This window comes from Ambystoma mexicanum, chromosome 5p (assembly GCF_040938575.1).
Source record: "Ambystoma mexicanum isolate Mex_15411 chromosome 5p, UKY_AmexF1_1, whole genome shotgun sequence".
Lineage (NCBI taxonomy): Eukaryota > Metazoa > Chordata > Amphibia > Caudata > Ambystomatidae > Ambystoma > Ambystoma mexicanum.
The window spans coordinates 199,166,115-199,187,274 of NC_090930.1; the positions used below are offsets into that span (position 1 = coordinate 199,166,115).

At 46.8% G+C, this 21,160-nt stretch overlaps 1 protein-coding gene across 6 annotated transcripts in view; it reads left to right on the forward strand.

Moving 5' to 3' along the window:
* ACSL4 (acyl-CoA synthetase long chain family member 4) overlaps positions 1–21,160 on the forward strand; it is a 492,223-nt gene that overhangs the window by 343,652 nt on the left and 127,411 nt on the right. For all 6 annotated transcript variants that reach the window (XM_069612616.1, XM_069612617.1, XM_069612619.1 and 3 more), the window contains exons 13-14: positions 3,255–3,446; positions 4,166–4,280. In XM_069612616.1, coding sequence (XP_069468717.1) covers positions 3,255–3,446; positions 4,166–4,280 — 307 coding nt within the window. The remainder of the gene's footprint in view (positions 1–3,254; positions 3,447–4,165; positions 4,281–21,160) is intronic.

Genomic DNA, 21,160 nt, shown 5'->3' on the forward strand with positions numbered 1-21,160 from the left:
GACGTTGCCTTTTCCACTCCCCTGATGCACGGGGTGATGTGCAAGATCAAGGAGTCCTGCATCATCCTGAAAGCTCCATGGGCGCCAGCAGGCCATGGTTTTCAGAGCTGCTCAGCCTCTCGGAGGCCTCCGATTCGCTTGCCGACGGGCCCAGCATATCTTCTGGCACAGCAGGGGGGGCACAGTCATCCACCCCGCACCATAGAAATTAGCCCTCCCTGCGTGGTTCCTGAACAAGTCATGCTAGGACATCTCAGCCTCTCTAAGGCTAATCTAGAGATCATACAGGGCGCCAGGAGCAAATCTACCAGAGCCCAATATAAGAGCAAGTGGACCAGGTTCTGCCACTGGGCAGACTCTAGGGCATTAACCCTCTGGCATATTACCTGGACGACATGCTCTTTTTCTGTGCATCTCGCCCATTCATGTGTGCAGGTGGACACTTGCTGCACTTACCTGGCAGCCATTGGGGCTTACAGAAACTCAGCTTTTCCTCCTCCAACCGGATTGTCAAACATTTGACGGGTCTCGCCAGGCTCTACCCACCATAAAGAAGCCACACCCTGTGTGCGACCTCAAAATAGTCTTGGGTGCCCTGGCACACAAACCAATCGAACCAATGGCGTCCGCAGAGATGCTGGTCACCATTAAGATGGCCTTGTTAGTCTGCCTCACCTCGGCTCACAGAATCGGCGAAATTCAGGTGCTGGTCGCCTCAGAGCCATACACTACGTTTCACAAGGACAAGGTAGTCATACGGACGCATCCAACATTCCTTCCTAAGGTGCCTTCCACATTCCATCTGAACGAGTAAATTGTGCTTCCCATGTTTTTTTGCAGAGACAGACGAGCGCAGAGTTCTGTACTGCCTTGATGTCGGGTGTGCACTGATTCTACTTGGCACAGACGATTAACTTCTGCAAGTCGGAAGCTCGATCACCTTTGGAGGTTCAAGAGCGGGGCATCAGGCATCCAAGGCCTCCATAGTCCGGTGGATGGTCTCGGCCATCAAGGAAGCCTACGAGGGATAGCATAAGCCACCCCCGGCCAACATGCATGCCCACGCGGTCAGAGCCAAGGCAACTGCCACTGCTTTTCAGCTGCATGTCCCCTGGCAAGTCATAAGCAGGGCGGACACATGGGCCACCCCTTCGGCTTTCTGCAAGCACTAATGTTTGGACGCCGGCTCTAGATCGGATGCGGCTTTCGGACAGGCCGTTCTTAGGAACCTGTTTGCTTAAGGAGGGTCTCCTCTCCACCCTGGGGCTATATTCACTTTTAATCGCCCATGCAGTATGGAGGAAAGGGGACAAAGGACTAAGAGTACGTTAGTCACTACAATGAGTAACTTATAATTCACTCCTCCCCAGGGACTTCCTGGGCTTGGAAAAATTTCCAACACTTGCTCTTCCTCTGTGATGTAAAAATTACTGGCCTTTCCTTCTTAGCCTTGTCTATTGTAACAAGGGAGATCCCTCCTGCAACATCTATGGCTTTTGCTGCTCCCGTAGTATCCTGTACTCTTCATATCTTGTATGTATTGTGATTACTCCAGAGGCACTCTTCACTCTTGGTATCTTTTCTGTAACTACTGTGGTGAGTGAGATTGCTCCTGAAGAACTCTTTCGTATTGGTATAGTTTCTGTATGAGGGATATTACTTCCTAAGCAATCTTCATTATTGCCCAAACCTCTACCGGGTCTGCTGTTACTCCCATTACCTTCTTTCTCATGGGGGCACGTCACCAGTTCTTCCTGGGGTGTTGGTATTGCTTTTTTCCATCGAACGCTCTGTGTTTCTCTCTGCATCCTGCTGCACCGCACTGGCTCTGCGGGTTACTTGGCCTTTTGGTACCCATGTCTTTTGAATGACCCACATTGTCAACCTCCCCAAAATTGCACAACATGGTCCCCATTTCTCCAGCTTCTGCGTAGGTCGGGGCCCCATTTCACAAGTGTTCTGCAGACCATTCAACAACATCCTCACAGCCGAGGACTAGCTTCTGCTAATTTCCTCATTCCCGGGTGTGAATCTCCTGGGGTTGATTTGCTCCACGCTGGGTTCTTTTCATGGAGTCCCTTCTTAGTTTTTTAGGTCCTGTGGCTGGGTCCTCCCCAGCGGAGTGCATTAGTTGTTTTGTATCATTGGAGTATTCATCATGCCTCCCTGAAGCCACCTCTTCTCAGTACTGTCCAGGCTTGGAAAAGGAGTAGTTTGCATCACTCCAAAATTCACATCTCGGTACTTTTGGGAGAGGGCTTATCGCTATGTATGTGCCTCCTCGTTTTGGCAGTATTATCTTAAAATGGGAAAGGAGTGAGTTGCAGTAATGAACAGTTCACCGGTGGGTTCTTGGAGAACCTCAAGGATTGCATGGTCTCAAAAGTTAGGGGGTTGGGAAATTAAATCACTGAATGGGAGTCCTTGTCCCCATGAGGCGAGTCTTTCCCTGTGAGGTCCTGCTTTGTGCCACCCCTAGGGGGATTGTTGCGTGGTGGGCTCACCCCCTAGCCTCACAGGGAAGGGCTCTCCTCTAGGGAGAAGTGGCGAGTTCCTTTGAATCTTCACAGTACAGATTGACATGTGCAGGGTAGCGACTAGGTCAACTCTTGCATAAATTTGTGGAGCATTGTTTGGACTACGCAGAAGGCTCCATTTGGGAGGTTTGTGGTAAGTCTTTGAACTCTCTTGAATTTCTTTTTGGTACATCCAACGGCAATCTTTCAGAATTGTTGGCTATTACTGAGAGAATTCTTAAAAGATGGGCATATGCAGAGCAGATGGTATCTTTTAAAATAACCTGTGTATCTTTCAGGTAACATTGCTTCTGAGAAATTCAGTGCCTCTTAGATTCCTTATATGCCATCCTCCCCTCATTCTCCTCGGAATGTTCTTAGGCCACCTGTGATAGAAACTATCCAATGAACTGCAGGGTACCACTTATACCTGGGGTACCATCACTTCTGGTGGGTGTTGCAAAACTCCCTTTTTGATGCTTTGGGTATGAGTGACACCTCAGTGCTGGGCAAGCATGATTTTACTGTTTGAGGTCCCATCCTGCTGGACATTTCAAAGAGGAGTCCACATTAGACTGTAAGCTAATTCTAAGCAATGTTAACCATAAGGTATGTAACTTTATTTTCCAGCAATTTGCACAAATAACATTTTTGTAAAGAATTTAATTGATTTCAGGAAAGTGGTTCTCAGTTGCATGTGTTAAGCACATTAACTAAAGTGAATTTTGCATGTTCTAGGGGGTTACACGAATCAAGACAAGCCACACCCCAGGGGCGAGATTATCATTGGTGGACCTAATGTCTCTTTGGGATACTTTAAAAACGAAGAGAAGACCAGGGAGGATTTCTCGGTGGATCAGCATGGACAGAGATGGTTTTCTACTGGCGATATTGGAGAGTTCCATTCTGATGGCTGTTTACAAATCATAGGTGTGTATCTTCTCTTGCAAAATAATGATCAGTCTGTGTGCAGTTTAGAGTGAGCTCAGTTTCCCTATATTCTTTATATAAAACTTCACAGTATATTTTTGTGGCATTCTTTAGTTTTGGGTAAGGGGAGAAAGGGCACCTACATAGGCGATTGTGCATATTCGGTTGTAAATGTCGGCAGTAAGAATGTCAGGCATAATTCCTGATTTAATTTTCTTTTTTTCATAGAGGTACCCACTTATTGGGAGGGACACAAAGTAACTCGGCCACCATCGTTTTTGCCCAAGCATTCAAATACCTGCATGATGAACAGTAACCAATGTTTTGTGCACAAATATTGACATATGCTTCTTTCTGAGACTAACTTTCATCATTGCATTAAGAAATGGTGAAATAAACCCAGAAATGGACATTAAGAGGCAAGCAATCCATCAAATGCATATCTGCATGATGGAGACACTGTAAACATTTTGTAAGGATCTGTGATGCTGAGATGAGTGCGCCCCTAAATTAGGTTAAGTTGCTGAGCAAAATTCTTTGCAGATGAATGTTTAATTCCTCTATCCTACATCCTAGGCTTTCTCCAGTTTGAGATGTTAATGTATCGGCTCTCCATTAGATGTGTTCAGGCAATATCTCAGTTGAAACACTGCCTCCACCTTTCTATAATTGGCAACAGACCAATATATAAACACAAGTTATTTTCTGTTATCCTACAGATCGTAAAAAAGACTTGGTGAAGCTGCAGGCAGGAGAGTATGTGTCTTTGGGTAAAGTCGAATCTGCATTGAAGAATTGCCCACTTATTGACAATATATGCGCCTATGCAAATAGGTAAGGTTGAATGCAAAGATGTTCACTTTCAATGTCAATGTAAAAAGGTAAATTTTGAGTGGGTGCGTTTTGGTTGCTGTACAGTTACTCCATGTTAGCGGAGAATAAAGGCAAATGGGTTCAGTATCTGCACGTTTGCGGTCATCCAGTCTTCATGCTACGATTTTATGCAGATGGTTATCTCTGTAGCCTACTGGCCCTGCTTCAGGATCCGAGCTGAAGGATTCCAAGCTTCCTGCAGTGGTAGTCAACACTGATGGCCATCAAGGTCTGCAGAATTTGATCTAACCACTCTATGAAATGAAACCTACTGGTTGACTGAGTATTTGGTTTTCAGATATGAATGTGTTCTTAACCATATGTTGTGGTAGGTTTTTACTGACCTTTCTTAAGTGCAAGATCGCCAGGCATCTTGGCGCTGGAGCGATGGGCACACATCCATAGCAGAAGCTATTAACGGAGTAGAGACAAGGTTTGCTAAAACAGTGTCTTGCTTTCCTAGAAGCTAGATGATTCGATAGTTTCTTTGAGGGAGGTAGTTGATTCCAGTCTTGCTCCAGCTATAGAGAAGGCCCTGCCTCCGATTCTCATACGATGCGAAGGGGTATGATGAGTAGGTTAGCAGAGGCTGAACGCAGCTGACGGATAGGGCAATAGCGTGAACATTTTGATTTCTGGAACCCAGCGCCCTGATCATATATAACGCGATGGACTATACATAGTGCCTTGAAATTAATGTGCTGGTTAACAGTCAGTGCAGTGTACATAGCACCGGACAGCTGTGTGCACCGGACGGGGTGTCAGTTGCCAACCGGTTGGCCATATTCTAAAGACATTGAAGCTGCTGAATAAGACCTTTTGGCTGGGCAAGATAGTGAGTTGCAGTAGTCCAGCCGAGATTATCAGGGCTGCTACCACTGGTGGGTGTAGAGAAGCAGAAATTGGAGGGAGGGACCCTCTTTAGTACTTTCAACTGAAAGTGTCCCACTTGACGAACCGCAGCCACTTGGTTGTCCAGAGACTAAGAGGCCAAGAGAACACCCATATTTTTCCCCTCACCCACAGGGAAAGGAAGGACTCCAAGGGAGGTAGGCCAGAAAGAAGAGTGATGGATCTGGCAGACACCCCACCAACAGCACCTCGGTCTTGTCTGTTCAATTTGAGCCAATTGAGGTTCATCCATGTTCCCACGGCAGTCGGGCATTCCCGAAGGCGCAACGACATTTCAGCCTGATCGAGATCTAGCCGGAACAGGATTGAGTGTTGGTGTAGGAGTAACACCTGACGCTGTAGGAACAGATGAGACGCACAAGTGCCCAAATATAGATGTTAAAAAGAATCGGAGACAGATGAGCCCTGTGGGACACTGCAGCTAAGATGGCAAGGAGCAGATGGAAAGGGTGGCAAGGAGAGTCTGGGTCCGATCCGCCAGGAACGACGTGAACCAAGCTAGTACCTCGCCAGATATGCCTATCTGGACCAGCCGAGACAACAGGATGGGGTGTTCGACAAAGTCGAATGCTGCTGACCAGTCTAACAAAATCAGAGCACCAACCGCAGTTGCGTCTAAGAGCCTGGCCCATGTCATTCTGGACGGAGACCAGTACACACTCTGTGCCTGTGCCTCTGCCTAGACTGAAGCCAGACTGCGCAGGGTAAAGGAGGTGGGAGGATTCCAGAAATGAAAATGGAAGGGGGTGATACCAAAGCTTCCAGAAGTTTTGTTAGAAAAGGAAGAGAAATTGGACGAAAGTTAGCCAAAACCACCGGGTCAATTGATGGCTTCTTTATAAGAGGGACAACCCTGGCTGCTTTTAGTTCAAGTGGGACTATCCCCGATTGACATTAATTATTCACTGCGGGAGTGAGTAATCGCAAGAGATCAGTGGCGCTTTTCTTTTTCATGGCATCCGAGGTTGACTGTTAGAATCATCATAAACCTTTGATTATACCATAGATGACAAACCGTTGGTATAAAACTTTCAGGTTCCAAGTGGTACAAATAACTTTGCCTTTTCCCTTAAATGATTTGCCCGATCAGGAATTTCCCCTATATGGTCATTCACTTACACAGAAAAGCCTTGCTTTTTTGGGGGCTAGTGCCTGCCATATGTGTGGACCACCCACTTCCTGGGATCCACCTTCTGGTCCCAATCCCCATACCAGTGGCAGTATGTCTGGTGTGCATGCAGGAGTCGGACCCACAGTGGTCTCTGATTGGACCACTGCTGGTGTGCATTTGTGGGGCAGATCTTTCCATTGGGGGGGGCTGAGTCTGATCACTCACCTGACTTTGGCCTAAGAGTCCTGCAGCCTTCCAGCAGATCTGAAGTATCCTGTGTAGCCATGCAGAAGAAGCAAGATCAGTGGATGCATCCTAAAGAGGCCTGGCAACCAACTCTTGTTGCAGTCCTGGTGGAGCACTACTTAGCTTCTGATCTCAAGACCCTTGTTGGTGCTTTGCTCTGGAATGGTGGGAACAACCAGTCTCTACGTCTTCTCTTGGCCTTGCGAATTGGAGTCTTTGGAAGTGTCCCTGGCCCGTCCAGTGGACTGACCAACTTTGGTTTGAGCTGCTGTGGTAGAAGCATTGCCATTCTGTGTTTTTACTCTGAACTTCAGGGGACTGCAGTTTGTCTTGAAAGTAGCCTTCCTGCAAGATTTCTGCATCACAGCATAGACTGGTCATTTTCCCAACTCCTAAAACTGTTTGGAGCCGTGTGTCTAAAGTTCAAAGTTTACAAACAACTTAGGGTTGGACTTTATAATATAGGGTTGAAATTCCTGTGAACTATCAGTGCTTGAACCGATTACTTGCCTTCCCTTTCAGGCATTGTGGAGGGGTGAATAGATTATTGTGCACTGTGATTGTATATATGTTTCATATTAGTATTGTGTGATATTACCGTTAAGTCATTTTCCTAGTGTGTTTTTGGGCCTAAAATATTTGTATAGCTTCTCTACATATTTCTTGATTGCTTCACTGTGTGGACTCATTGTGGGCCTCTGACCCCACTCATTTCTGCGATTTAGCCTTGTTCACTCTCCATACTACCTCCATTAGTTAGGCTACACTCTCCACATGTTCTCCCGATTCACTATAACTAGGGTGGCCTCCTAAACCCTGACTCCCAGGGCAGAGTCTAGAAATCCATTCTAACAAATGGTTGTACAGTGGTGAGGATAAGGTATGGGATACCCTGGTGTTGTCCACTGGTGTATCTGTATTATACATACACAGAACACTGAATTTGAGTTGCCTGATAGTAAGTATACAGTCATGTACTATAATAGAAATTATGGAAACAGTCTCAATGACCACCTTGTGTATCTAAATTGGATAACCTGAGTAGGTTGTGCGTTGAGAGGACTGCCATCCTCTGGAAACAAAGCTGAACTTGTACAGAGGATTATGGATCAGCAGGATAGTTCCTCTTCAGTACGCTGTGATGCAGGAAGTGCTCTGGGTGGACCCAGCATCATTAATGGGCTTGTTGTGACTGCCACTGTTCAGCAGGAGGTGGTGGTTTATCTCAAAGTAGTTGATCATGCTACTACGTATCCCGAGCCTAGCCCACTGAAGACTAACTGCCAGGTCAGTTGCTAGTGCTGGCTTCCCTAAAGTAGTTGTCTGACAAAGCCAGCAACTTTATGTTCAAGTATATGCAGGCCATGTGGAAAGAATGTGGAGTTTCTTTGAAGTTTTCATTGGTGTTTTCAGCCACAGACAAATGGCTTAGTTGAGAGATTCAACAGAACTCTCAAAAGCATGATTGGAACTCACGAATAGTGTTGGGCGCTACCAAAGTTCTTTTATTAGCTGACATATTAGGTTTGTGAATATATACAAATAAGACTCACTTTGTACTATGGAATTCTACTCAAATAGTTAACACAATATATACAGTACTATGTGGTACCAGTTATTCTTGGTTATAATACACCAACTGGAAGATGTAGTAATGTGCACCAAAATCACGAAACATTTTCACTTTAAAACCATGGTTGTAGAAATGCAGGCAGATTACTCTAGAACATTGGCAGAATACTTTTCAGAGTAAAAAAGGCATTTCTGTGTGGACATCCTCCCCAACTGGGCAACCTGTAAGAAAAGGTAAGTTATAATTTGTTTTCTTTGATTGAGCAGATCCCACCACCCCATGCATTGGTCTTGGTGCTTGTTAGGGAGAATTCTCTTTAGGCTGAATTTCCTAACATAGTGAGTCCCCCAGCAGTTTTTCTGGATTTCTGGAGTTTGTTTTTTTCTCCTGCCAAGAGTGAGACTCTCTTTCTCCCACTCTTGGACATGATTTATGGTGTTCCTTTGACTGTTAATGTGTTTTATGGGCTCTGGGGTCCTTTACTCCATAAGGTCTCATGTGTTTTTCCTATGTGCATTACACAGCACCCTCCGTGCAGTAACCCAGGGGTGTCATAGTGACACCCCACCATAGACTCCATACCCTGGGACTGACTGTCTCCCAGGGCATGTAAAGTCACCATTGGCTTTACTAGTCCCAAATTATGAACAGAAACCAGTACAAACCATCATATTGTGGACGTACTGGTCGGGGCAATTCGATTGCCCCGGGGTCTGTTAGTCGAGGGGGCACGTCTCCGTCCCCCCCTGATCGAGTTTTGGCTGGTGGCAGTGGATACTACTTTTTATATTCGACCGCGAAAATATCCCTATGGGATTTTCCCATTGTTGGAGGCTACCAACTTTATTTAATTCTCATAGCCTCGAATATACCGCCGGTTTATTTAATATTAATTCGCCGGTTGGTATTTTTTGCCAGGACTCTATTCTAAAATGGCGTTTGTTCTCTTCTGTGACTCCAACCCAAGTCGAGCCCTTTGTTCCACTTTTTGGCGGGCTTCTCCATAGAAGCCTCCAAGTGGTGCCACTCTGTCTGGGTACCACAGGCGGGGTGGGAGGGGGTTTAGGCACCCTGGAGTGAGTTACCTTGGTAACTCAAGTCGCACTCTTGTGTGATTGGCCCAAGTGGTGAGCCGGCTGGCTCACCACTTAGCATGTTTGATTGCTAGGCTGAGTGAATGGGGGTGTGCTGCATAAAAGCAGGGCTTTGGGGACTGGAACTTCAGAAGTCGCCATAGGACCTGAGAATCCGACGAGGGAGAAGCTGAACCGACCTGCCACGACGACCCCATCGGTGGAGCCCTGCGGAACCGACTCGCCACTTCCCGACAGAGAAGATCTCCCGGCAGGAGAGGCTTCTTCCCCTGACTGGTGGGCACAACCAGTTTACCTTCTTTTCTTCGCACCCCAGACCGTCTTGTGGTCGAATTGCCTGTGCCAAGCACCCCGGCAACCGGATAGCCACTTACCACTGGACTGCAAATAAAAGGACCGCTCCTTTACCTGAGAACTCCGCTGCTGGTTTCTTCCCTGGCAGTGCAACGGACTCCTGTCTTCCTCCCCGACGAGATCCTCTCTTCCCCCTGGACGGAGCACCGACTTGCATCGGCTGCCAGGAACAACTGCCCCCGCTGGAGTATTCTCACCACTTTAAGGTACCGTGTCCGCCAGGCCTCCCTTTCTAAAGATTGCTACAAGGTAATAACCCCTTAACCTTCTGGACTGGGCTGGCCGCCTTGACCTTCTAACTGGTCCCTTTCTTTGGTCCAACTCTTTTTGAACCTTTTCAAGACTTTTGTGCACTGCAACCGTGTGAACTTGGACACATTTCGTTTTGATCCCCTTAAAGTGGATCCGGCCTACTGATCTCTAAACTCACGGTTTTACTTTGCCTTCCTCTCTTGTTGTGTTCTTGTAAAAGTGTTGGGATCTGTTTCAATTTATTCTCTGCTTTTCTCTCCCTTTTAAAACAAATTATTAGAGTGCCATCCGCGTTAAGCGCTCACCGCTGTCTGAAAATAAGTGGGGCTTTACTTAAGACTTGTCTAATATTCTTCTAAGGGAGTGTATATCTTTTAGCGACCATGTTTTTGAAGTGCTTACTATTGGTGCCTGTGTGATTTTCTAGATGTGGTTTTAAATAAATATCTCTTTTACACCAAGCTCTGGTCAGTGTTTGCTTGTTCTACTGTGTTCTTTTGACCTATTGTGAATACTCTGTATACTGCCTAACTCTTCTTGAGAGAAGTCTGACTGCTCAGCCACAGTGACCAAGTGAATCTGTGTGGTACAGACTGCTACCAAGTGGGTTTACTGCCAAACACCTGTAGTCTTAAATCTTTTTCAGTGGTCCCAGAGGAAACTGCACAGGTTTCTGCCTAACAGTGCTGGCTCTCCTTTTGCTTTCAATCTGGGACCCTTGGAGGGACACTGAGGGAAGAAGCCCCTCTTTTGTCACAGTACCTTTGGTGCCTTGGAAGGTGAAGTGATGGAGTCTCAGCTTTACTCAACGGTGCCCCTCGGGAATGGACCCCCCCCCCCCCTGGAAGAAGCAGTCACTCAGTTGTTGCTGTCAAGCAGGAGATGGGAACGAAGCAATGTCGGAAAGGCAGCAATGAAGGTCTGTCGCAGTGGTCTCCTTGCTTGGGTTGCTACGCTGGCTGTGGATGCCTCTCAAAGCTGAAACTCGTCAACCTCAAAGGCTTGGGAGGTGAGGATGAGCCCTTTGGTTTTTGTCGATTTACCTTCAGTGACGACTGGTTCATTGGCAAATGTAGGTGTCTGGTTTTGGTAATTTGCACTTGGCTGCTGTTCTGTTCTTTGGTGCCGCAGCACAGACTACAGGATGGTTTCTGGCAAGTTGGGCTCTAGCACTGGGCTTCTCTGCAGGCCACCACCAAGTTTGGACCCTCAGAACTAGTTATTCGGTTCAGAAGGGCAGGAAACCCATCAGCAGGCACAAATCTGCAGGCATTGACAGTGGACTTCCTCAGCTGTGGAAAAGTGGACAGATATCCTGTCTGCAGTGCCACTTGAATATTTATTTGGTTGGAACTTGGCAAGCTCTGAGTGTCTAGCAGTATTGTACTATGTTGACCACTCTTCCAGGCGATACACAGCAGTCTGGCTTGCCTCTGGTCACGGACAGCCTCCGGACGATGCTCAAGATGTCCGGTTACCTTTTTTTCGGGACCTGCAGTTACCTCTTCAGGATGGCACGGAACTGTCTGGCTGCCAGGACACTTCGGGTGAAGAACAGCAGTTACACAATGTCCTCTTGTAGCTATGGGAAACAGGTTGCCTGTCTAGGTCCTGTTGATCAGTCCTTGAATCCGCACAGCAGCCTTTGGCTCTTGTGACGAGTTTCAGCAGCAGAACTTCTTCCTCCAGCTGGATTCACAATAGGTCTCCAGGAAACTCCAGGTTTTGGATACAGGAGGATTTCAGGCTTCTGTTATACACAAATCGCCCCCAAACCCCTATTTTCTCAGGCTGAGCTAAGCTCACTCAGCCAGTCTCACTAGTGCATTCATCATGCAGCACCCAATCGGGCTCACATGTATTCAGGCCATTCACCCAAGACAGAATGTTTTAGGCGAAAACTCCCAGCTCTTTAAGAGCACACACTGCATTCTCTCCAGTTTCAGACAGGGCTGGCGTAGGCAGACCAGACATGGTGAAATACAACCAAAACCAGACACCCCATCCCAGAATGTGTTTTCACTCCTCTCTCCATTAAGTCAGGTCCCACCCCTAGGGTGTACCCAAAACAAGCATTCTCTGCGAAGGCTCTTACCAGTTGTGAGGAGTCAGAAATTAAGTTGGACACAAGTTTAACATAGGTTCCCTTTTTTTCAATATGTCCATATCTCTTTTCTCTCTCTCGGGTAAATGACTCAACTGTTCATGCTCTGCATGTTCGCCGATACGCATGTGTCACCGCTGCTTCACCTTTTTCTATAGGCTTTGGTATTGTCTCTTGTGGTCGGCTGGTGAAGGATCCCTGTCTGCTTCCTTCTCACTGCTGCCTTTCCTTAATTTCCACAGTCCACCGTGGCTTCCACCCAACACGCCTGCTGTCCTCTCAGATCCGTTAAGTGGGCTGCTGCTTTCCTTCGTTTGCGAACGCCCAGATGTTGTTCACCGCACTGGCTCCTCGTGTTTCCCCAGTGTCTCTTTGCTCAACAGTTCCTTCCTTCGTTGGTGAGCCGCCTGGCTCCACCACGCTGGTCCCAGCTTCTCGGTACTCTGCTCCTTGTAAAGCAGTGCAGTTCTCTCCCGCCAGTCGCCACAGCAGCTGTCTTCCATTTTCGGTTTGGGCTGCTTACATTTCCCAGGGACAGGTGTGTGCCAGAAAACACTAGAGCGCTTGCAGTGCTCGGTCTCATTTGCTACACGTTGCTCAAGCCCGCTTCTTTGTCACAGTATTTCAAGTAGTCTGGGAGCATTAGTACATTTGTAACACTTAAGGAATTTGGATAAGCATTTTTAAAATGTTTCGCTGGCATGCCAGTTCTGATTGAAAAGGTGATTCCATCAGACTGGCAAAATAGACCAAAGTTGGATGGTTGGTCTGTAGATTTGGTAAAAGGCTTTTCCTTGCTTTTCATAGGAAAAAGTAGTAGATGCATGACAATACGCCATGAAGGTTTCAGATATGGGGAGGGTATTTGCCAGGTGAAATGGGGATAGCCTGTCTCACCTGACATCTCCCTGGAGGCTGTCTCCTGCTTGTGATCCTGCCTCATATAGCTGCCCCCTTGATCAGGTAGCGGCTGCTATCCCCTGGCCACATGGGAGGAAGTTACTGCAAGGGCTATCAGTGATGACTCCACCGGATTCATCGGTCTAGCAGGGGCAACCCCCAGAGCGATACATGGGCCTTCACCCAACATCCAATCAGGGGAAAGAGCCAGGGCTTATCAAGATTTTGAGAAACCGTCAGAGAAAGTCAGGAAGCCATGAGGCTTTCAGTGGCCATCTTGCCTTTGTTCAGGAATCCATTGATTCCAATTGCAGGGCCTGGGTATCCAAAATGGGGGACACCCTAAGCCACTGCAATGTCTTCATGTAGTTGCTACCGGCCCTTCTGTCGGTAAAGCACATGTGCCGAAAACGCACACTAGGGGTACCATGTGTACCCCTACCCATGGGTGCATTAGGGGTATCCCATGTGTTTTTCTTTCACCAACAATAAAAATGATGGGGATGGCTACAGCCCCTTCGAATTACTTTGTGGTCACCCTGTCGCGGGACCCCTTGCTATAGTCGAGGAAGGATGGGAGCGCCCCACTCCTGTCGCTACAAATGTGAAGGACTATGTGCTTGGTTTGAGGAAGAGGAAGGCCTTACTGATGGCCACAAGTGGGAGGCTGGTCAAGCTTTGATAAAATATTGGTATGACCAGAAGTCTTCACTCAATTTCACTCCAGGCCACGAAGTTCTGATCATGAATCCCGGACAGCATAGTGCTTTGCAGGATAAATGGTCGGGCCATTACAAAGTAGTGTAGAAACTTGGTGAGGTGAATTATTTAGAGGACCTTGGGAGATTTGGTCAGGCTCTGAAGTGTTTCATATAAATGGACAGAAGGCTTTCATGTCTATGGTTGAAATGGCTGCTCTGCTCCTGATTTCAGACAGGGAGGAAGTGGAATCTGAACCTTTCCATGATCTGTTCTAGGGCAGTCCTTCAGATGGCTCCATTCAGGGTGTCCAATCGTCCCCCTCAACTGACTTACAAGCAGCAAGGTGAAAAGAACTTTGCTTGGGCTATTTTGCCCCCTTGGTCTTACTTCCTCCAGGTTTGGCACTTTGGCGCAAACATGATATTGACACTGAAGATAGTGTGCCTACCAAATTTGAGTGTTCTAGAATGTTAGATCCTACATTAAGTCGGAGGTCAACAAAACGTATCTTGGTGTGTGAGCCCTCTAGCAGGCCTAGCTGCAGTCCTGTGGTTCTGGTTCCAAAAGCAGGTACATGATATGGCATTTAAACGCGCCACAGGATTATGCAAGGACTATAGAGCTCTGAATGCTGCCTCACCAAGACAGATGCTCACCCCGTACCTAGAACTGATGAGTTGGTAGACAAGCTGGGTGCTTCCAAGTTTCTCAGCACATTTGATTTCACTGCAGGGTATTGGCAAATAGCCCTGACGGAGAATGCAAAGAGGACAGCATTTGAAACTCCTGAAGGTTTTTACCAGTTATGCCTTTTGGGTTAAAGAATGCACCTTACACATTCCAGAGGCTGCTTAATGTTCTGAATGGTTTAGTCTTCTGCATTGCATATATGGATGATATAGCAGTCAGCCCCACTTGGGAGGAAAATGTGAAACACCTGGGGATTATGTTGCAGACTCTTCAGAAGGCCCACCTGACCATGAAGGCAACCAGGCGTCAAATGGGTCAGGGTTCAGTGGTCTACCTTTGGCATGGGATTGGTGGGTGTTGGGGAGATTTATCAGTTTTATGCTTAATCATCTCTCCTAGTAAGACCCCCAGCACTTTTTTCTGGACATCTGGAACTTTCTCTTCTCCTGAATGAGGGGAGCCTCCCCCACCCCCTCATTCATTCCTAATTGCTATAATTATGTTAACTTTGTTCTGTGTTTTACCTGATTTTACTGAGTCTTGCTTTCCTCTAGATCTCTTAAAGGCATATGTTTCACACTTTTGCCGCACACAGCAACTTGCGTGCAGTGCTACTGGGGACTCTTTGGATTCTCCTTTGCTATTTTTATTTTCCCTAAGAAATACTGTCTTTAAGGAAAGAGGGTATGCTTTGTATTTTTACTAAAACATTAACGTATGAGAGATTAGCACAACCAAGCTTATATGGAGTGCTAAGGGGATACCTAGTATCCCCATTCTCTTTACTCCTGTGACTTTTTGGTCACTGTTCCAACCCTATAGTTATACCTGGTGGCAGTGGACATGTTCCAACATTTGTGCTATTTTCTACTCTATTCACAGCCTCTGTTCTGCCCAAAAAGGTCACCTTTGTTCAAACATTGTGGCTGCCTTTTTTTTTGGTTACCATTTGTGTGGTTTTTCCCTTGTTAGCCCTTCTACCATTCTGGTAGGGGGGAGGTCTGAATGTGAGTTTTGCCTTTGGCGTGAACCCTTTATGTCCCTGCCTAGGCTCCAGTGTGTCAGAGGGCAGGATGAAGGGGAGGAGTTTGATACTCCACTGTCCTTTGTCTGCTAACCGGCCTGAAAGGAACCAGTTCACACTGGAGGGGCTGACTATCCTGATTGGCCACCTACCCCTTTCTGTAAACTGCAGGGGGAGTTTGGGAAATCTGAATAAAAGGTGAGGTTCCTGAGGCAGCAGGCGAGTCTACCACTGGAACAGAAAATCCAAAGCTGAAGATGACCAGAGCCTTCCAGTAACCCTGAAGCGGCCACTACTGTCCTGACCCCGGTTTCTTATCGACAGAGGACCTCCGAAGAGGACAACTCCTTCCCTTTGGCACGATCTCCGACTCATCCAAGTACCCTCACCACAGTGCAGGACTACAGAATCGAGGAAGATCAAACAGACGGTCACCAATCATTGTTGGAGCTGATAAAAAGGCACCAAAACCAGACTGATGTAGGAGACTGAAGAAAATCCTTGCCAAGGGTCCTTACCCACAACTGTCGCTGTGATATCCCATTCAGAGTCCTTCCTTTCATCAGACCAGGGAATCGGGAGACGGTCTGCCGGTGCTGCACAGGAAATAATCCAAATGCGTTTTCATTGACCCTAAGGTACTATAGGGGGTAACAGTAGAACTTACCTCAAGCTGAATAGTCGCTCCAGTGTGACTGGAGTGCAATACCAGGTGTTTGGGTGACCGCCTATACCTATTGCCCATGCTTAACCGCTTGTGTGCTTCTAGGGAGTCCGTTGCAGGGTCCTTAACTTATCTTACTAAAGCTTTTTATTTAAGTAATTGGAACTTTGCCTGTTCTGCTGCTGCATAAGGCTTTTGCTCCCATCCTACACTGACTTTGATGAACTCTTGACTAGTTAGGGATTGGACTGCTAAAGCATTAGAAGCCTTGAAGTGTTGCTTAGAAGTAGATCACTGCTATTCGTGTTGAATAACCCTCCTTTTCCTTCCGACAGACTTTGACTGAGTGACTTTATGAATGAAAATGTAATAAATACAGGCGTGCACCACTATTTAAACAGAACTGTAATTACGTGCATTTTCTGTAAGAATTGTAAGCGCTAGCAACTACTATTGAAGCAGTCCTCTCTGAAAAGTATTGTTATTTCCTGTCTTGGTTAATGTAAAATAGTATTTACTGACCTTGACTTGTGTATATAAAATAAATGTGTATTTTATTATAACCTTCAGTGTGTAAGTTTCTTTATACTAATGTATTGACTAAGTTCATTGTACTTGGATACAGCTCACATCCTCCTCATGTAAGCCTGGCTGCTCTGCCTTTCTACCAATCCTTTGGGTAGTACAGACATATTCTACAGGATGTGGACCTGTATACCAAGGGATAGTTTGGTAGTCTTATCCAGTGCTCCAGATAACATTTGGAAGTGGGAGTACTTTACTCCCCATTTTGCAGTTGGGAGTACAATTATTTTTTGGGGAGTAAAAAGGGAAGTCCAAATGGAGTATTTTATGACTGAAAAAATGGAAAAACTAGATTTGTATTCATTATTTACACTTAGTCATTCATGCACATTAAAAGATATAGGTTTACTTCTGATCAGGGCATAATCGGTTCTTCCTTTGGTACTATGCATCTCTGGTCCAGCTAATGTATAAATCCGAGTAGGTTAAAGCAGTGGTACAAGATTCTAGGTGTCTTTATTTGGGGGTGGGGGTGTATTTCTACACCCCAGTGTTATCTTTTTAGCATATTTGCCTATTTTTAGGGCACAAAAATGGCTGGTACACCCCTTATCTGTAGAGCTGGTATTACCGCCAGATGGACTTTAGGAAAACTCTCCTAACAGTTGGACACGATTCTGCCTCTTCCCAGTAAAGTACAAAACTGGGCAACCCCCACAACCCAAACCTCAGTGAGGGTCTTGTTGGGGAGATTTACACAAGTTACTATCTGGAAAAGCCCACATTGGGTAACAAGGTTGTAACCTCCTAGATTTAGCCTGAACTACCAAATGTTTGGTAACAATGGCTGAGCAGCTAGTATTGGTCTAGGGGGGAGGAGGGCTTTAGTGAGGCACACAGCACTTGTTGCAGAGAGTTGATTCAAGGAACCCCTGGCACACTAGCAGTTATATAAAGTTATTTATTTTCTATACACCAAGATTTAGTAAAATCACAGCAGAATAAAAGGTAGCACACTTTTAAATAACAAATGTAAAGCAACACAAGTTAGTGCAATCTACTAATACTTCTAAGCAACCTTTGATTAACACTTGTAAATTTAGTTCACTCCTTTTATTAACCACTCTTCAAAGGTTCAATGCTATACTAAATGATTTGGAGTCGAGGGCGGGGACTGGGGATCCAGTGACCATGGGCTGAGGAGGAGAGAGGTAGGTAAACAGCAAACCATGCAAAGTCTGAGTATGTCTTCAGGTTTGCAGGTTGGTAATAGTTTTAGCAATTTAAGGCCAATGGGTTGTTCACCCTGCCCTGGAGGCGTGCAAATAACAGCTTAACTGCATCCCTCCAAGAACACCTGAGCAACACAACAAGACCAAGCTAAGTACCTAGGCTTGGAAGATTACCTCATCAATGAAGAACTTGGTGCAGCAGGTTGGTCCCCCAGTTGTGCCTGGTTCAGATTTCTTGGCCTGGATGGCTGAAGAAGGAACTTTGAAGGGAACAGATGGAGGCACTTGAGCAGTGCGACGCCCAGCAGTGGATATTCGCAGCACTGGTGAGTTGGAGCCCTTCACAGGCTTTGGTTCAGTAACTGTTGTCTTGGAGACTTCTTCGGTTCTCGGTCCTCAACTCAGCTGGGGGGACTTCATGGAGCAGGAAAGTGTCACAGGCACAGAAGGAAGCCCACAAGGTTTCAGCTGGATTTGCACTTCACAAGACGTTGCACTACAAAATGGTACAGATCCAGGGTATTGGGAGTTTGTAGACTGGGAGGGACACTCTTCATGGGACTGTGCGAAATGCAGGTGGTCTTCAGACAGTCTGAGAGGAAGTCTTCTTTAAGATCTTCCCTGTCGCTTGGAATTCAGAGTCGGCTTTGGTGGTCGCTTGAAGTTGCTGGGACGTTCTTTGAACTCCTTCGGATCTTCAGTCCAGTGTTTGAGTGAGTTTCAGCTCCATGACCCTCTCCTTTTATGCAGGAAAACTGGCTGAGCCCACCAATCGCCATTCAAGCCTCTCATGCAAATTGAAGGGGTTGTGGGGGGAATGGGCCGCCAAATCCAGGGGGACAGCCAGCGTCCCAGTTCAAACTGATTCCAGGCACACTGCAGGACAAAGACCAGGTTACCTCCCAACCTCCTGTCCTTTCAGGCACTCCAAGCACCTTGTGGGGGCTGCAGGGTTTCCAAGGGAAGCCAGCTGAAGACACAGCACCCTTTAAGACCTCCCCCACCCAGGAAGGTAGAAGGATCAAGTAAGAACAAATCCTCAAGAACAGGGCTTAAAGTACAGCCACCTTTTAGGAAAATGGTAACCCCTGTGTCCCTCTTGCAGCTGCAAGGACAGCCTGCAGTAGAAGCCCACAAAAAGTCATGCAAAAAGGTACACTGCCACCAGCCTGTAAGCTGCACCTGTAACAGTAACTAAAAGTTACTGAAATAGTGAAAAAAGGGAGACCATGTTTCCTCTCAGCTCTCCACATATGGTGGGGGGCTGCTGATCTCAAAATACAGGAGGGACAGAAGGGTGTCCCCTTGCACTGTAATTGACCCAGGTAAAATAAAAAGGAAAGCCCAAGGAGCTCCCAGCAACACTGCAAAAAAGTTGTGTACTGCAATAGTAAAAGGTAGATGCCACGAAACATGTAGGGCCTCCATAAAAGAGTATCAAAGAGCTAAAAATGGTTCCCAAGTACAGAGTAAAAGACTTGTGTGGCAAAAGGGTCCCACTCACTCGGTAGTCAGATAAAAACCAATGCATCAAAAAGTGCTGGGGGACTTGCAGGTGGAGAGAATTTCGCAGGGCCCATGACTACCAGAGACCTTTCATAGTGCAGATGCCTCCGACACTGGGATAGGTGCAGTACTATCACAGCTAGATGACAAAGGCAGGGAGCATCCTAGGTTTAATCAACCAGCTTAAGGACACAGCTCAGGTGGTCTACTTTGGGAAAATAATGCTCCATTGTGTGAACTTAGGAATTGGAGGCCCTACCTCTTTTGTACTCTTCACTGTGCAGACTGACATAGGCCGTTTAATTGGTTGCACATGAAGGGAGAATCTGAAATTGCGCTGGTCGTCCATAAGCCTTCAAGGCATTGACTACACCATTGAGCATAGGCCAGGTGCTAGACATTGCAATGCTGATGGGCTGTCCAAAATGTATAACTGACTGGAACAGGAGTCCCCATCCAGGTGTAGATTAGATCCCCCTGTCGCTTGTCTTGGGGTGGGGATGTTGATGGAGTGGGGGGCATATTCTATGGGACCCCAAACTTTTTTTAATTTTGTTTTGACACCTTGCCCTGCTTCTTTCCATTGAAATGAAGCATACAGCCTCACTTCCCCTAGCCTTTGCTCATTGGTTATGGGAAACTGATTTGTCCTTCAGACTGGCAGTACTGGGAAACTGTTTCCGTTAGTGTATCGATTTTGGGTAATATGTTCATGTTGCACAATGCATCTTCCAATGGGGATACTTGTCTCACCCTAGACTTCAAACACAGGATTTTTTGGTTACTTTTAAATTTGCCTTAAGACAAGCTGGTGGCAGCAGTTGCATTTTTAGTTGGCCTTCATGTGTACGGCTTTTAACTGTGGCTAGTGTCCTAACATGTCTGTGCCGCAATGTCTTTCGCTTGTTCTTTTGCCATTTTGTTCGTTGGCATTTTCCTGCCTTGCCGGGTCAGGGATTTCCTTTTGGTCATGCATTTCCCTGGAAAAGCCTTGCCTTTCAGTCTAGTACCTGCCACATTTGGTGGGTCCTAGGAAGTGAGTTGACTGTTTAGTCCAAATTTACAAACTGGTGCCAGTATGACTGGTGTGCATGCATGAGTCAGACCCACAGTGGTCCATGATTGGACCGCTGCTGGTGTGCATGTGTGGGGCAGATCTTTCAATTGCAGGGCTGAGTCTGATCACTCACCTGTTTTTGGGATAAGGGGAGTCCTGCGTCCATTCCAGCAGATTTGAAGAGGAGCCAAGTGGAAGTATCATGAAGAGGCCTGGCAACCAACTGTTCCTGCAGTCCTGTTGACGCCCTGCCTGGCTACTGGTCTCAGAAGACCCTCTGGACTGGTGGGAACAACAAGTCTTGACATCTTCTCGTGGCCCTGCGAATTGGAGTCTTTGGGAGTGTCCCTGGGCTGTCCAGTGGGCTACCAACTTCGGTTTGGGCTACTGCGTTTGCAGCGTTGCCATTCCACGTTTTGACTCTGGTCTTCAGCTTGTCCTGTAAGTCGACTTCCTACAAGGTTAGTGTCCCAGCATCGACGGGTCCTGAGATGGGCTGGCTTCACCAAACATGACTGATGTCTGCTGTTGCCGTGCATCAGTTGCAGTCACCGAAACTGACTTTCCTGCATCTAGTCTAGGATCCTAAAGAGTCCTGCATCAATGCCTGCTGCATTGGTCCACGAAAATAGGTTGCACACAACTCCTGTTCAGGACCGGAACTCTTCTTGGACCCACAGCTCCTGGACTTCTGCAACCAGAAACCATGGCGGGAAAACTTACCTTTGCCGACCCTCCTTCGACCTACCGAGTCAGAGGAAAAATAGAGTACACATGATGAGTAGTAACCATACTACTTCAGCATGGGGTCTGGCATGGATTCACATGCTCACACATGCTCACACATGTTCGCTGTGAGGCTGGGAATCCTCGGTAAATAACGGTTTGTTTTGTT